At 41.4% G+C, this 17,926-nt stretch overlaps 1 protein-coding gene across 1 annotated transcript; it reads left to right on the top strand.

The window, feature by feature from the left end:
* The first annotated feature begins 16,839 nt into the window (after positions 1-16,839).
* Positions 16,840-17,646, top strand: LOC138364855 (mucin-2-like). Its single transcript, XM_069324837.1, has one exon. The coding sequence runs from the start codon at positions 16,840-16,842 to the stop codon at positions 17,644-17,646; it is 807 nt and encodes a 268-aa protein (XP_069180938.1).
* Positions 17,647-17,926: the final 280 nt, after the last annotated feature.

Here is a 17,926-nt window from a genome sequence, read left to right as displayed (position 1 = left end):
AAACTTTTTTTTTTACTGACAATTTGCTTAATTTTTACAAATTAAGCAAATTACTTTTTCTTAAAAAGAAATTTGCTTAATTTTTACAAATTAAGCAAATTACTTTTTCTTAAAAAGAATTTTTTACTGAGATGTTTACTGAGAATTATACTACTGTATATGTAATGTAGTATTGCCTTGTAAAATTTATGTATATATGATTTATATTGTATTTTATTAAATAAAGATACACAACAAATCTTGATAGCGTTCCTCTTTGAAACGCTATGCGTGTTAGTGGCTTTGCAAAAATGTGAAAAAAATATCAATATTATGTAATCTCACAAACCCATTGTACGTTCTTGTAAATAAATACCGTGGGAACACTGATGTAAAGAATTATTCAGTGTTCGATGCCTTTTTATCGTCAAAAATAACTTAGTTGGTTTCGTCTTTTAAGGATCCTACCGAGTCTTGTTTTGGTTTTACTTATATAGATATAAAATGACTTTACATCTCAATGTTTTGAACACGTTTTCTTTCATAGTCTTTTGGGGGTGATCTAATTTCCTGGGTAACTGAATTTATTGGGCTTCTGTATTTCTTGTGATTCGAGTGATCCTTCTTTCAGATATTGTGCTTTATTAGTGGACATTTTCTCTTTACTTTGTATTTCCTCTTTTACTGTGTGTCATCAAAAGGTCATTGATGACCCCTTTGTGAAATTTTACCGTGAGGCTTCCATGCCTTCATATAGTGTTAACTCCCTAGGGAGGTATTTTGTAATTCCTCTCTCGCTTTGTCATAGTCTCTTCGAAGATAGTCGAGAAAGTCATCATCTTGGCGGTTTATATGGGCTTCTATAGTTGTATTCCATCTTAGACTATCGAGGTGACATGAAGGGGGCGAGCTTTCTTCTTTGCAGGAATATAAATTAAATACCAATATTGTTATATGACATCTTCTTAATGTCTTGTTAAAAAAAATTGTGTATATATATAAATATATATATATATATATATATATATATATATATATATATATATATATATATATATATATATATATATATATATATATATATATATATAATATGACAGAGTCAGACCACGGAGGAAGAATTGAAACAGGAATTTCGTTAAGTACTTTCGTATATTAATATATCTTCAGAAGGAATTAATATACGAAAGTACTTGAGGAAATTCCTGTTTCAATTCGTCCTCCGTGGTCTGATACTGTCACATTTTTCATCACGTGTGATGAAAATTTCATCGTGATTTACACATATATATAATATGTTGTTGAATATGACTGAGAGGGTAAGATTACTGATTCTAACACGAATCTTCTCAATATTTCTTATGATTTTCTTTCCTGTGGATGGTAATGGAAAAATTAACTTTCTAAAGTTCATTTTCACACTTTATTTTATGGTTTGACGCTTAGAAGCGTTTCGCAAGACACTTCTTACATTTTCAAAGGCAATTTTTACATACATTCTGATAATGCTTATATTCGTTTTTGGGGTGAGGTGACAGGACACGAATCAATGAGTAAATCTCATACTCTTAATTTCGACGGCTCACAAAACAGGGGAAAGTGTCCTGAAAGATATTATTAATAGGAACGTTATCCCTACAGACACAAATCAGAAGATACAATTGACAATTTACTACAAAAACAAGAAAACGGCCAGCCTACTCATGAAAAACTCCCCAGACACCAAACAGAACGCCTTGAATGAAACCAACGTCGTCTATGCCTTCACATGCCCATTTCGGGACTGTCAGCCCCCAAATAGGCAAGACAACAACGTCTCTTTCTAGGCGATTAACAATGCACAAACAACAGGGCTCCATCAAGGAGCATATAATCTCCTCACACAACCAGACCATCACCAGAGAAATCTTATCAAACAACACTGAAATCATCGACAGATACAAGGACAACAGGAGACTCGACATCAGTGAGGCACTACACATCAGAAAGTCAAAACCAGCAATCAACTGCCAATTAACACATAATTACATTCTACCCACTTCCGAATCAACATAGAAGCAGCAAGAGAAAATATGGGCCAATAGGCCTTCTGTAGTTACTTTCATTCTTATGTTCTCATATGCAATATATATATATATATATATATATATATATATATATATATATATATATATATATATATATATATATATATATATATATATACACGTATATATGTGGTAAATTAAGGATGCATGTTAGTAAACTCTTTGAAGTAGTTAGCCTTCAAGAATTTATTAGTAACTTCGTATTTTCTATTTAAAAGAGAAAACGCACGAAGGGCTGACTTAAATAATAATAACTAATTCGTTTAATAACGCTTATAGGGACATTTAGCTGAGAAACTGCGAAAAAATATATATTATAATTACCTAACGGTAATTCATTGTGTTGAGGAACAGGCAACTAGAGTGTATTCATACACGTTAGGCTTATATCGAGGTTCCCCCCCTCATAGGTCGAAATACCAAAAGGGTGCAACTCCACAACTAGCTGACTAACTCCCTGGTACCTATTTACTTCCAGATGAACAAAGGCATTAGGTGAAAGGAAACGTACACTGCCATTTCTGTCTCGCCGGGAATTCGAACACGGAATTCACGGTTGTGAGTCTGGAACGAGCCCAACTGCGCTAAAGACACCCTTCTGATATAGAATGCATAGTTTCGATCAATAAAGGATTGTGATGAATACTTGATATGAGGTTAAATTCATGGTCTGTGCTTCATTTTATTCAGTATGCAGGACTTAAGTGTGCATACTCTCTCTCTCTCTCTCTCTCTCTCTCTCTCTCTCTCTCTCTCTCTCTCTCTCTCTCTCTCTCTCTCTCTCTCTCTCTCTCCCTGGAAACACAAACCGTAACTGTCCTTATTTTCCGCTTGTTACAACTTGTAATAAAGTTGTTACATATTGGCTTAATGTGTTTATGACGTATTAGAACGTTGTTACAACTTGCTATATTGGTTGTTATAACTAGTTAGGTGTTAAAACTTGTTCGAACGTTGTACCAACGTCGTAGTTTCAGTGTGTTTGGCGGGTCAGGAGTGGTGGATAGTGGGACACGAATAAAAAAGTGGGAGAGGTAAGAGGACAGAAGAAGACGATAATGAGCACTGACAGTTACCATGGGAGCACTTGCCGCTCCCACAACCACCTCCCACCACCCATTACTTGCGATCACCCCTCCATTAACAGACATAAACCCCGAGAAATTGACTCTTAAGAACAACCACTCGAGACCAAATTCATTCGTAATAACTTAAGGCTGAATTAAACTTTTTAAAGCAGCTAAGAATGTGTTAAGTGGATTCCTCCCTGGTGTAATTTCCCACAAATGTTTCTCGTAAGTTTGGTAAGGTGGTCCTTGGGTGATCATTTATAGCTTCTGTGGCGCAGTGGTCTACGTTCTTGCCTGACAATCGAGGTAGATAAGGTAATTTATAAGGGAAAAGCGCCAAGTCAGTATGGATATATGGCGCTTGAAAGCAATTTGAGAGAAGGAACTGGGATACGAGGACCGGGATCATGTTCAATTCCTGTGTTATCTTGAGGTTATCTTGAGATGATTTCGGGGCTTTAGTGTCACCGCGGCCCGGTCCTTGACCAGGCTTCCACCCCCAGGAAGCAGCCCGTGACAGTTGATTAACACCCAGGTACCTATTTTACTGCTATGTAACAGGGACATAGGGTGAAAGAAACTTTGCCCAATGTTTCTCGCCGGCGCCTGGGATTGAACCCAGGACCACAGGATCACAAATCCAGCGTGCTGTCCGCTCGGCCGACCGGCTCTCTCTCCTGTATCCCCTGTGTGGGGACAGAAACGGTTTGGCAGCATTTCCTTTCACCTAATGCCTCTGTTGACCACCGGTAGTTTAAATAGGTAACGGGAGTTCGGTAAGTGTTGCGGGTTGCTTCCTGGGGAAGATGAGTAGTTAGTCTAGGGTGTGGGGGGGGGGAGACCTTGATGACCGAAAATAAGGGCTTCCTGTCCCCGACAACGTAAATTATGCTTCCTGTATAAGTGGTTCTTGGTTTGGTGTTGGGGTTAACACCATTTAACCTCTGGAGAGTGATTAAGGTCACCATACACAGTGACCAACCAGTAAGTATACTTTAGTATACTTACTGCCAGCTGTGTGCCAGAGTCTTCATGTGATCACTTGACCTGATCTCCCGTGTACCAACCTGTTGAGTGAACAAGTTGCAGATGCCATTCAGTTTATAAATGAATGGTCGTTGATGGAGTGAGAAAGGCACGTCCAGCATGAGACTGTTGAAGGTTGAAGGCCTAGTGTTACGGGTAGTCCACGGACTTGGGCCAGGTGCGGAACTTTGAGAATGTTAGCCTTGTACATAACAGTAAGACCACCAACGTCATGACGCTGTTGCAGGCTCTGTTCCAGGGAGCCGGTCGGCCGAGCGGACAGCACGCTGGACTTGTGATCCTGTGGTCCTGGGTTCGATCCCAGGCGCCGGCGAGAAACATTGGGCAGAGTTTCTTTCACCCTACGCCCCTGTTACCTAGCAGTAAAATAGGTACCTGGGTGTTAGTCAGCTGTTACGGGTTGCTTCCTAGGGGTGGAGGCCTGGTCGAAGACCGGGCCGCGGGGACACTAAAGCCCCGAAATCATCTCAAAGATAACCTCAAAGATAACCTCTGATGGTGTGACCGTTCCCACCAGACTTGGCCAAGACTAGAGATGCAACCTGTCCTCCTACAAAGAACGTCGCTGTTCGCTCGTATGCGTTATAAAAGACCAAAAATTGTCGTACTAGAAAATGGAAGCGGCTGGCGAAAGTGACGGACTGTCCCGTTTTCTGTTTTGGGTCCTCTGGTACGTTAGGAGAGGACACTTTAAATGGAACCTTGTTCTTGACGTTGGGAAACCATAGGATCACAGGTCTCGCTTCATGCTGGTCGGCGTTCAATCCCCGACCGGCCAAGTGGTTGGACACTATGCCTTTCCCTCCGTCCCATCCCAAATCCTTATCCTGACCCCTTCCCAGTGCTATATAGTCGTAATGGCTTGGCGCTTTCCCTTGATAATTCCTTTCTCCACTTTGTCCCAAAGTCTGATGATTGATAGGGGGAGGGAGGGGGCAGGCAATTCAAGAAAGGGGTTACATTCTCAAGATGTCCGGGAGACATCTCCCGTCACGCAGGGTGCAGTCGCACCTCCACAGATCTCCAGTATCAGCTCTTGATACTGGTAATGGCTCAAAAGGGCCACCACTTACGGGCTATTCATGCCCGTGCCACCTTTTGGGTGGCTTAATCTTCATCAATCATCAATCTCAAGATGAGAGCCAACTTGTGCTGCATGTAAGCTTGTTACAGCCCCTTGCTGTCAGGAAGGTGTGAGATGCGCCATAGAGCTGTAAGATTCTTTACCTGTCTTTTGGGCTAGGTTAAGCACCTGGCTTTTCATCGTCACTGAAGAGCCGAACTTCACTGCCAATTCATCAATGACAATTTCATCTGTGATCTCTAGGGTTTTTGCATTTGCAAGCTTGTCCGATTTGCAATGTGCAGTGATCAACACCGCCTGTGTTTCCTCATCAACATAGGCTTGAGCTTCAGGAGTGAGATGAAGTAGATCATTGAAACAGACACGGTATTGCTGTGTTTGTTGCTGCTGCTGTGTTTGTTGCTGCTGCTGTGTTTGTTGTTCTTGTTGTGACTTACTGCTGTGTTTGCTGCTGCTGCTGTGTTTGTTGTTGTGACTCTTACTGCTGTGTTTGTTGCTGTTGCTGCTGCTGTGTTTGTTGCTGTTGTTGTGACTGTTACTGTGGTGTTGCGTCCTGTGGAAGGCCAGTCATGGAAGCAGAGAAGCTGTGGTGCTCAAAGAAAGAAGATTTATTGAAAAGCAACAATGTGAAGGTCAAACTAACAATAATAATGAAAATAAAAGCACTTTCAACTGTTACATAACACTTTCAACCGTTAGAAAACAATTTTATCTGTTAGAAAACACTTTAACCATTAGGAAAGAATTTTAACCATTACAAAACACTTAATTTCAATCATTACAAAACACTTTCAACTGTTACAAAACACTTTCAACCATCAGAAAACACTTTCAACTGTTAGAAAACACTTTCAACTGTTAGAAATTTTTTTAAACCGATAGAAAACATATCCTGCCATCAGAAGACACTTCTTGCCATCATAAAACACTTACAAACTTTAAAAAACACTTCCAGATGTTAGAAAAACTTTTTTATCGTTAGAAACTCAAGATAGAAAACACTTTCTTACTCAAGATACTCAATATGATACCAACATCAAATCATATATCTGACGTCACTCTATCCTCACTGGATTTTGAAGAAGCCATAAACAGTATGCCTATGCACTCTGCACCAGGCCCTGATTCTTGGAACTCCATATTCATCAAGAACTGTAAAAAACCACTATCGAACGCCCTTCACATTCTTTGGAGACAAAGCCTAGATACTGGCGTTATCCCTGACATACTAAAAACAGCAGAGATAGCACCACTCCATATAAGAGGAAATAAGGCAGAGGCAAAAAATTACAGATCAAGAGCACTAACATCACACATCATAAAAATCTTTGAGAGAGTAAGTGAGTGCTAAGAAGTAAGATCACAAAATACATGGAATCACAGCATCTCCATAACTCCGGACAACATGGTTTCAGAACAGGGCGCTCTTGCCTGTCACAGTTGCTGGACCACTATGACATGGCACTAGACACCATGGAAGACAAACAAAACGCTGATGTAATTTACACAGATTTCGCAAAAGCCTTTGACAAATGTGACCATGGTGTTATTGCACATAAAATGCGTTCAAAATGAATTACCGCAAAAATAGGCAGATGTATCTACAATTTCCTGACTAACAGAACCCAATGTGTAATAGTCAACAAAATAAAATCCAGCCCATCAACCGTGAAGAGCTCAGTCCCCCAGGGTACTGTGCTTGCTCCAGTACTTTTTCTCATCCTCATATCGGACATAGACAAGAACACAACCTATAGCACTGTATCATCCTTTGCAGATGACACTAGGATTTTCATGAGAATAGACAACATAGAGGACACGGCAAACCTTCAATCAGATGTAAATCAGGTCTTTCTATGGGCTACAGAAAATAATATGGTATATAATAGGTAGGTTCGAATCCTCGTCACTGCCCTTGTGGATTTGTTCATAACTTCCAGCTCATGCGCTACGGAAAAAAATGAAAATTATAAAAACGGAATCTACGTACAAAATTCAGTCAAATCATAACATAGAATGAAAAGGCAATGTAAAGGATCTGGGTGTACTCATGTCGGAAGACCTTACCTTTAAAGTACACAATAAAGTAGCCGTCACAACTGCAAGAAAAATGACAGGTTGGATAACAAGAACTTTTCACACTAGAGATGCTTTACCGATGATGATACTTTTCAAGACGCTAGTGCTCTCTAGAGTGGAGTACTGCTGCACAGTGACAGCCCCTTTCAAAGCTGGAGAAATTGCTGACCTGGAGAGCGTGCAGAGATCCTTTACTGTTAGAATCCACTCAGTAAAACATCTAAACTACTGGGACCGACTAGAGAGCCTAAATTTGTATTCTCTTGAGCGCAGGCGGGAGAGATACATAATAATTTATGTGGAAAATAGTAGAGGGGCTGGTCCCAGACCTGCACACAGAAATAACATCACATGAGACCAGAAGGCATGGCAGGATGTGCAGAATACCCCTGTTGAAGAGCAGAGGTGCAACAGGTGTTCTGAGAGAGAACTCTAGCAACATCAGAGGCCCGAGACCGTTCAACACGCTTCCACTACACATAAGGGGCATAACTGGCCGACCCCTCACAGTGTTCAAGAGAGAACTCGATAAGCACCTCCAAAGGATACTTGATCAACCAGGCTGTGATTTATACGTCAGGCTGCGAGCAGCCGCGTCCAACAGCCTGGTTCAGCAGTCCAGCAACCAGGAGGCCTGGTCGACGATCGGGCCGCGGGAACGTTAAGCCCCGGAAACACCTCAAGGTAACTTCAAGGTAAGATAGAAAACATCGCCTAACTCAAGATAGAAAACACCGCCTTACTCAAGATAGAAAACACCGCCTTACTCAAGATAGAAAACACAACCTTACTCAAGATAGAAAACACCGCCATACTCAAGATAGAAAACACCGCCATACTCAAGATAGAAAACACCGCCTTACTCAAGATAGAAAACACAACCTTACTCAAGATAGAAAACACCGCCATACTCAAGATAGAAAACACAACCTTACTCAAGATAGAAAACACAACCTTACTCAAGATAGAAAACACCGCCATACTCAAGATAGAAAACACCGCCTTACTCAAGATAGAAAACACCGCCTTACTCAAGATAGAAAACACAACCTTACTCAAGATAGAAAACACCGCCATACCCAGTGATAGGGAGTAGGGAAGATGGAAATGGAAGGAGGTGGGGCAGGAGGGAGGAAGCTGACAACTGGGAGGGGAAATAGACAGGAAGTGGGAGGGAGGGAAGGTGTAGGGGGGATGGAAGAGCCTCCCAGTGTCCCGGCGGTAGGCCGTGAGGCAGCTGGGAGAGTGGTGAGGTCTCTAACAAAGGGCAAAGGACGACACAGCCCTAAGGAAGCCCCAACACACAGTGGTAAGGGACGACACAGCCCTAGGGAAGCCCCAACACAGAGAGTAAGGGACGACACAGCCCTAGGGAAGCCCCAACACAAAGAATAAGGGACGACACAGCCCTAGGGAAGCCCCAACACAGAGAATAAGGGACGACACAGCCCTAGGGAAGCCCCAACACAGAGAATAAGGGACGACACTACCCTAGAGAAGCCCCAACACAGATAATAAGGGACGACACAGCCCTAGGGAAGCCCCAACACAGAGAATAAGGGACGACACTACCCTAGAGAAGCCCCAACACAGAGAGTAAGGGACGACACTACCCTAGGGAAGCCCCAACACAGAGAGTAAGGGACGACACAGCCCTAGGGAAGCCCCAACACAGAGAGTAAGGGACGACACAGCCCTAGAGAAGCCCCAACACAGAGAGTAAGGGACGACACTACCCTAGGGAAGCCCCAACACAGAGAATAAGGGACGACACTACCCTAGAGAAGCCCCAACACAGAGAATAAGGGACGACACTACCCTAAGGAAGCCCCAACACAGAGAATAAGGGACGACATACTAGAAAATAAACATGATCTCCTCAAGGCAACACCATGAACGAAATATTTCAAATCAACACCAACCAATTATTAACATATTCAAAGGAAATAGCATTTTAAACGATCTCTATAATAAATTCTCATTATCATCAAACAATTACATTTTGTTCAAGACGAAACAACAGATTTCCAATGAAATAACAGCCGGATGGCTGCATAAATTTTTACCCTCAACAATAACCAACTCAAAGATACGCATCGTAATAAAAGATTTAAAAAAGCCTCTGATGCTGAAAAAGCCGACAACAGAGGCGCATCTGAATAAACAATAGTGAATTGGAGCGGCCATTCATCGCTGCCCGGGAATGAAAAACCCATCTCAGTAATCGTTTGTCTCGTAGCCTCAACTCTGCCATACACACACACACACACACACAAATTTGTTGCTGGTTCGCTGCTGTCAATATCTCATCCAGAGTATCTGCTTGCGTGTGTATTTTTTTTGGGGGGATATACACAGATGTTGTACACGTGTTAGTACCACCAGAAAGTGCTCAGGTTTTGTACACTTTTTAATACCACCAGAAAGTACACAGGTCTTGTACACCTATTGACACCAGAAATTTCACAGCCCTTATAAAGCCCATGACTCACTTTAATTATAATATTATTATTATTATTATTATTATAAAAATAATAATATTATTATAACAAAAATAATATTATTAGTAATATATGATATTGAATATGATGTGAGATAAAACTAAGAATAGGCACGTGAATAATTACAACAGAAGACTCACAACTAAATCTTCCTGTCAGTAGCCTAAGCTTTGGACCTGATACCAGGATAGGCGTTGTTCTCATGTAACGAAAGCTTACTGTATTAATTTTATCATTTATACAGTACACGTCGTTCATATAAACAGTTGATTAACAAGAGGAAGAGGAAGCTAAGATTTAACAATTCAATTTGCTAAGATAAATTCTCATGGCTTTGTCTATATGAGTAATGGTAGGGTGTTGGACGAGAAGGCATGACTGGCTATTAATCCTTCAGCATGTGTGTCGACCCGTCTAGTATATCTCTTCTACGCCAAATAAAATATAAATATTAATTATTTTTAAGAGCTTCCACGCGCCAAAGCCGGTAAGTGATCTCCGTAGAGTTGTAAACGCGAATTTTTAATTAAACACTGGAGATATCCTCACAGTGTACCCAAAATTTGCCAGTGCAGGCTACTGAACATATGGCCCTGTATGACTAACCATCCTGCGAGATGGGGACTTTTAGTACCACTGCTGCCTTATTCACTCTTGTGTTGATGATATCCTCATAATGTATCCAGAGTCTGTCAGTGCAGACTACTTATCACATGCCTCTGTATGACTAACCATTCTGTGTGATGGGGATTTTTAGCATCACGTAGCTAGTTCTTGACACATTCTGTACTCCTCTTCGTATAGTCTAGGGCAGGTAGTTCTTGACACACTCTGTACTCCCCTTCATATAGTCTAGGGCAGCTAGTTCTTGACACACTGTACTCCCCTTCATATAGTCTAGGGCAGGTAGTTCTTGACACACTGTACTCCCCTTCATATAGTCTAGGGCAGCTAGTTCTTGACACACTGTACTCCCCTTCATGTAGTCTAGGATAGCTGCACAAATGCAGATGTACCTAAATGTGTTAATAAATAAAACACTGGTCCAATAGCAGAGAAATTACTGACTTACAACTACCTGAAAACACCAGTATAAAAAGCTATGATTTGTTCAGAGCCGAAACAAATCTGCCCATAAACCCCATGTTTATGGGCCGTACAAAACGTGGACCAGACTGTGCGACACAGTGGTGGCCAGGATCAGGTTGGGTTACCGTTACCTGTGGCAGGTGGCTACAGGTGACGGATCTCCCGATCCTGAGCACTCCAGGTGCAAACTCTGTGAGCAGGAACTGGGACATGACCTCGCACACTACATCATTGAATACCCAGTCATTAGACCCTTCAGAGCCTTCCCGGCATATGGTACTTGGAGTGTTGTAATTACTTTATTAACTCTCGTGTTGTTGATGATATCCTCATAATGCACCAAAGTTTGCCAGTGCAGACTACTGATCACATGGCCCTCTATGACCAACCATCCTGTGTGATGGGGATTATTAGCATCACGTTGCTAGTTTTTGACACACTTTGTACTCCCATTCATATAGTCTAGGGCAGCTAGTTCTTGACACACACTGTACTCCCCTTCATATAGTCTAGGGCAGCTAGTTCTTGACACACACTGTACTCCCCTTCATATAGTCTAGGGCAGCTAGTTCTTGACACACACTGTACTCCCCTTCATATAGTCTACGGCAGCTAGTTCTTGACACACACTGTACTCCCCTTCATATAGTCTAGGGCAGCTAGTTCTTGACACACACTGTACTCCCCTTCATATAGTCTAGGGCAGGTAGTTCTTGACACACTCTGTACTCCCCTTCATATAGTCTAGGGCAGCTAGTTCTTGACACACACTGTACTCCCCTTCATATAGTCTAGGGGCAGCTAGTTCTTGACACACACTGTACCATCCTTCATATAGTCTAGGGCAGCTAGTTCTTGACACACACTGTACTCCCCTTCATATAGTCTAGGTCAACTAGTTCTTGACACACACTGTACTCCCCTTCATATAGTCTAGGGCAGCTGCACAAATGCCGATATACCTAAATGTGTTGATAAAGACAAATTTTCTTGAAAAACCACGTAACCTTTCAAAGTCAAACCCATCCTACTGTCTAGATAGTACTTTTTATTAGCAAAATAAATATAAAAACATTTTCATGAATGTCTAAATTCAATAGTACCAAATTCTACTTTCTGATTGTCCATATTGACAATGTGTAGGATGGTCTATATCGTTACGATAAGTACTGTCTAAAGATGAGGACCGATAAGTACTGTCTAAAGATGAGGACCGATAAGTACTGTCTAAAGATGAGGACCGATAAGTACTGTCTAAAGATGAGGACCGATAAGTACTGTCTAAAGATGAGGACCGATAAGTACTGTCTAAAGATGAGGACCGATAAGTACTGTCTAAAGATGAGGACCGATAAGTACTGTCTAAAGATGAGGACCGATAAGTACTGTCTAAAGATGAGGACCGATAAGTACTGTCTAAAGATGAGGACCGATAAGTACTGTCTAAAGATGAGGACCGATAAGTACTGTCTAAAGATGAGGACCGATAAGTACCGTCTAAAGATGAGGACCGATAAGTACCGTCTAAAGATGAGGACCGATAAGTACTGTCTAAAGATGAGGACCGATAAGTACCGTCTAAAGATGAGGACGGCTGCCAAAAGTCTAAGTTAACTGTATAAATGCGGATGTACCTAAATATTGTAATACAAAACATGAGGTTTTTATTAAAAAAATACTTGTACTCGAATTCTATCATGATAAACGTCCACAATATCTATCATGATAAACGTACACAAATTCTATCATGATAAACGTACACAAATTCTATCATGATAAACGTACACAATTTCTATCATGATAAACGTACACCAATTCTATCATGATGAACGTACACAAATTCTATCATGATAAACGTACACAATTTCTATCATGATTAACGTACACAAATTCTATCATGATAAACGTCCACAATTTCTATCATGATAAACGTCCACAATTTCTATCATGATGAACGTACACAAATTCTATCATGATAAACGTACACAATTTCTATCATGATAAACGTACACCAATTCTATCATGATGAACGTACACAAATTCTATCATGATAAACGTACACAATTTCTATCATGATTAACGTACACAAATTCTATCATGATAAACGTCCACAATTTCTATCATGATAAACGTACACAAATTCTATCATGATAAACAACAGGCTGAACTACACTATCAGAGCTCGCGTCATTTAAACTAAAAAAAAAAAATGAGAAGAGTTAATAACTCTATGAGGTTCAACGTCTGCTCTTCTAACTCTTGCCAAACCTCTCCTGCAAGTTAGACATCAAGAACCTCATGTTACTATGTATTAATAACCTGCTCGCTGCAGAGTAAAGGGTTTAGAATCTTATCTCTCTTTTCCTTGGTTTGGATAATATCTCTCACGAGTATTGCTCATCACAGTGGGACAGACATAGCAGCCAAATTAACAAAACAAATTAAGTTGAGCTAGATTTAGGTATTCCCATGTTAGGATAAAATTGCTTTGCAACTTTAGAAAATAGTTTTCCGGTTTGTCCATATTCAATAGTACCGATTTCTATTTTCTAATTGCGTTTTACGTTGGTATATGTACTATGGTCCTCATCCTTACTATAATTACTATCCAAACAGGTGGGTGGGCTGGATATATATATTCATTATATCTGTTCTGGGCACTTGTTGGGTGACGTGACTAATCCGACGCTTTGCAATCCTGTGAGTAAACAGGCTTTGCAATCCTGTGAGTAATCAGGCTTTGCAATCCTGGGACAAATCAGCCTATTCAATTTAGAGTTTTGCACAACAGAGGAAGTTTCTTGGATGAATCCATAGTCAAGGACGAAGGTGTCCTGACAGTCACCCATCCATTTGCTGGCCAGACCCTCCCCTGGATAACCATGTTTGTGCCTGTTCAGATATTTAATCGTCACTAGATATTTAACTAATATTATCCATATTACTTGCAAAGCACGAGTATTTTGCAAGGAATTCTTGTCAGCGGCACTGGTCTGTAGTTAAGTGCTTCTTCCTTATCACCTTTGAATACAGGTATCGCCTCTACGTCTTCCGGGTCAACTCTCCCTTTGCAGTCGAATCATAAAGATATGTATGGTATGGTAGATACCAACCAATTAAACGAACTACCCTATGTAAAGGTAAGAAAAACGGTGGAATAGGAATACTGAATGTGTACCATAAGTCATTGGCAATCTTATGTGTTACTTTTAGAAAGGAGATAATGCAGAGGGATAGTGTAAATGCACTAGGACATTACTATTGTAAATTACGTGTTAGCTATTTGATACATATGCCAGAGTATACTGACCTTGCCTTTATTTCACCGCACTTTTATTCATGTGCAATTGATGTTCTCAGGCGGATTTGTAATATTGAAGGTTTTTTAATGATGAACAGTAAACAAGTGTATGATGTTATACTACCAAATATAATTCCTAGAGTAGAGGAGGCATATCCACTCTTTAGCTGGCAAGTAATATGGGCAAACCTTCATGTTAAATTTATTGCCCCAAAACAACGTGAGCTGTTGTATCGCTATATTCATGAGACCCTCCCTACTAATGATAGGTTGTTGATGTTGGGCATTAAGGACAACAATAGGTGTGACCAATGTCCTGAAATTGAAAATAATATGCATATATTTTATTTCTGTAAGCAGAAAGTTGTTCTTGTAAACTGGATTAGAGATACTCTTAAAGCTTTATGTGGACCAAGTATTAGAGTGGAGTTAATGAGGTTTTTAATGTTTCATATTGACATAAAATGCAAGAAAATTAGGAATACAATAATTATGTTACTTTCTGATTACATTTTTTGTGTGTGGATAGGCAGGCAGGAAGGTTACTCAGTAGACAAAATATTGAAGTTCTTGCGAGGCAGGATCAGGTATAACATTTGGGGTTTAAGGCTCATGCTCGGTGATGATATGGAAAATTGGTTTACTGAGAATTATATAAAATATATATAAAGGTAATAATTTCCCCTGTATTAATGTAAATTTATTCTCCAATTTTTGTAAATCGTTTATAGGTAAATAAGTATAACATTCAGTTTTTTTTAAAGATCTTGTTCTGTACTACTGAAACACTTGTTCACTAAGAATTGTAATGTATAATTACCTTGTAACACTTATGTATATGTAATTTATATTGTATTTTTTTAAATAAAGATAAAAAAAAATCATAAAGATATGAGCTAGAGGTTGATTGATGATTGATGAAGATTAAGCCACCTAAAAGGTGGCATGAATAGCCCGTAAATGGTGGCCCTTTTGAGCCATTACCAGTATCAATAGATGATACTGGATATCTGTGGAGGTGCGACTGCACCCTACGTGACGGGAGATGTCTCCCGTGAGCTAGAGGTATACTATGGACCTGTCTAACGTTTTCAACATTGTGATACTTTGTTTGGTCATATGGCTTTCGTTTCATCTAGCTGGACTAGTTGTCTCATTATTTACTCTGATGTTACTTCAACATTTGTCAGTCTCTTGACTTGGGTTATCTCCGCTCCTAGCATAGGAAAATGTTCCGTCTTTGATTCGTGAACACTCCATTAAAGCTGGTGTTTACTTCCTCGTAAATGTCTATGTCATTTCTTGTATGTTTTCCTTCCCTTGTACAGAGTCTACTCACTTGGTTATTAGCTGTCACTTTATTTCATATTTGACTGTGTAGTAACTTTGTGTGTGTGTGTGTGTGTGTGTGTGTGTGTGTGTGTGTGTGTGTGTGTGTGTGTGAAGTGCAGGAATATATAAAGACATGGTCACCACATACAAAATTCTCAGTGGTTAGACATGGCTGTCAACAATTTAATATTTAGCACATGCGGTGAATGAACGAGGGGGACATAGATGGAATTAAGTATCCAAATAATGCAAACATTACACAACACAAAATCAGTGTACACATTGTGAACAAGTGGCGTGTGTTAAAAGGTGGAGGCTGACTCCATACACAGATCCCAATACACTCTGGAACCTCAGCCTGGTTTCTCGATTTGCCACTTCGTTAAAAATATAACTGTTTTACCTGACAATAAACGTACCAACCCAAGCAACCCACCTAACCCATCGAGGAATGAATTTTATTCATTTTCCTCGCCCTTGTGTGTTATAGAAGCTCCCCCCTCCCCCAATGTCACCCCCCACCAATCACCCCATTCCCCCCACCGTCACCCCAAACCCCCACCGTCACCCCAAACCCCCACCACCCCATCTCCCACAACTCCTTGAGACAACAGATGCTTCTGCTTCCAATATTTACCACAAACCCTCATTAAACCATGTTCTTTCTCCCAAATTACAGCTCAAACACGTGTACCCCACAAAACATGACGATACTCTTCTATTACAGGAATGTATTCCGTTGTTTGTATTACAGATTTCGAGAACTCGTTGGACGCTAATTGACTTCATAAACACTTTTCATTTTCCGATAATTGCTTGTCCCGTCACAGCGTTCCAAAATTCACCAATTTTACTCGAAATTGCGTGAAAAAAAAGTTTATTTATCAATACAAATAACGAATCAGCAAATGAGGTTCTATTTTGACTTAAGTATAAATTATATAAAAGCACGAAAGGCCCATATCTTTTAAAAAAAAGTTTACAAAATAGCCTATTCCCAATGAAGCTTTCAACTCTCAGCTTGCATTTTGCAATAACTTGTGCAACCTCGTTTCAGGTGCTGAGGGAGGTGGGAGGGACGAGGAGGGATGGGTAGGGGTTTGAGAGGGGACGGGGCCATGAGGGGGAGAAAGGGAACAGGCTAGGAGAGGGGAGAAAGAGAGGGTCGGGCTAAGAAAGAAGCGGTGGGGGGGGGGGGGGGGGGGGTGAGAGGGAATCTGACCTGTTATGAAGCGTAGTGTGAGCTGTGGGAGGCCAGGGCTTGTTGTAGATGGCGTCACTGTCTTCACCATCACCTGCGTCCCTGTCTTCACCTTCACCTGTGTCACCGTCTTCACCATCACCTGCGTCACCGTCTTCACCATCACCTGCGTCACCGTCTTCACCATCACCTGCGTCACCATCTTCACCATCACCTGCGTCAGTCTTCACCATCACCTGCGTCCCTGTCTTCACCTTCACCTGTGTCACCGTCTTCACCATCACCTGCGTCACCGTCTTCACCATCACCTGCGTCAGTCTTCACCATCACCTGCGTCAGTCTTCACCATCACCTGCATCACTGTCTTCACCATCACCTGCGTCACTGTCTTCACCTTCACCTGTGTCACCGTCTTCACCATCACCTGCGTCAGTCTTCACCATCACCTGCGTCAGTCTTCACCATCACCTGCGTCACTGTCTTCACCATCACCTGCGTCACTGTCTTCACCATCACCTGCGTCACTGTCTTCACCTTCACCTGTGTCACCGTCTTCACCATCACCTGTGTCACCGTCTTCACCATCACCTGCGTCAGTCTTCACCATCACCTGCGTCAGTCTTCACCATCACCTGCGTCACTGTCTTCACCATCACCTGCGTCACCGTCTTCACCATCACCTGCGTCACCATCTTCACCATCACCTGCGTCACCATCACCTGCGTCACCATCTTCACCATCACCTGCGTCACTGACACCACCACCTCAACAACAATAACAACCACAGTGTCACTGATAGCACCACCAACACCATCCTTCAACAAGGTCCACAAGATAAACAATTATTTACACGCTTACAACTCAAAAGATTTCTAGTGAACTTTTGGAGCAGTGTGTGTGGATGAGTTTGTGAGTGTGCACTTAACTAACACTTAATAGTGTCTGCGGTGGAGTAAGTAGGGAGCCGGTCAGCCGAACGGACAGCACGCGGGACTTGTGATCCTGTGGTCCTGGGTTCGATCCCAGGCGCCGGCGAGAAACAATGGGCAGAGTTTCTTTCACCCTATGCCCCTGTTACCTAGCAGTAAAATAGGTACCTGGGTGTTAGTCAGCTGTCACGGGCTGCTTCCTGGGGGTGGAGGCCTGGTCGAGGACC

Source organism: Procambarus clarkii, chromosome 15 (genome assembly GCF_040958095.1).
Source record: "Procambarus clarkii isolate CNS0578487 chromosome 15, FALCON_Pclarkii_2.0, whole genome shotgun sequence".
NCBI lineage: Eukaryota > Metazoa > Arthropoda > Malacostraca > Decapoda > Cambaridae > Procambarus > Procambarus clarkii.
This window is presented reverse-complemented; position numbering and strand designations above follow the sequence as displayed.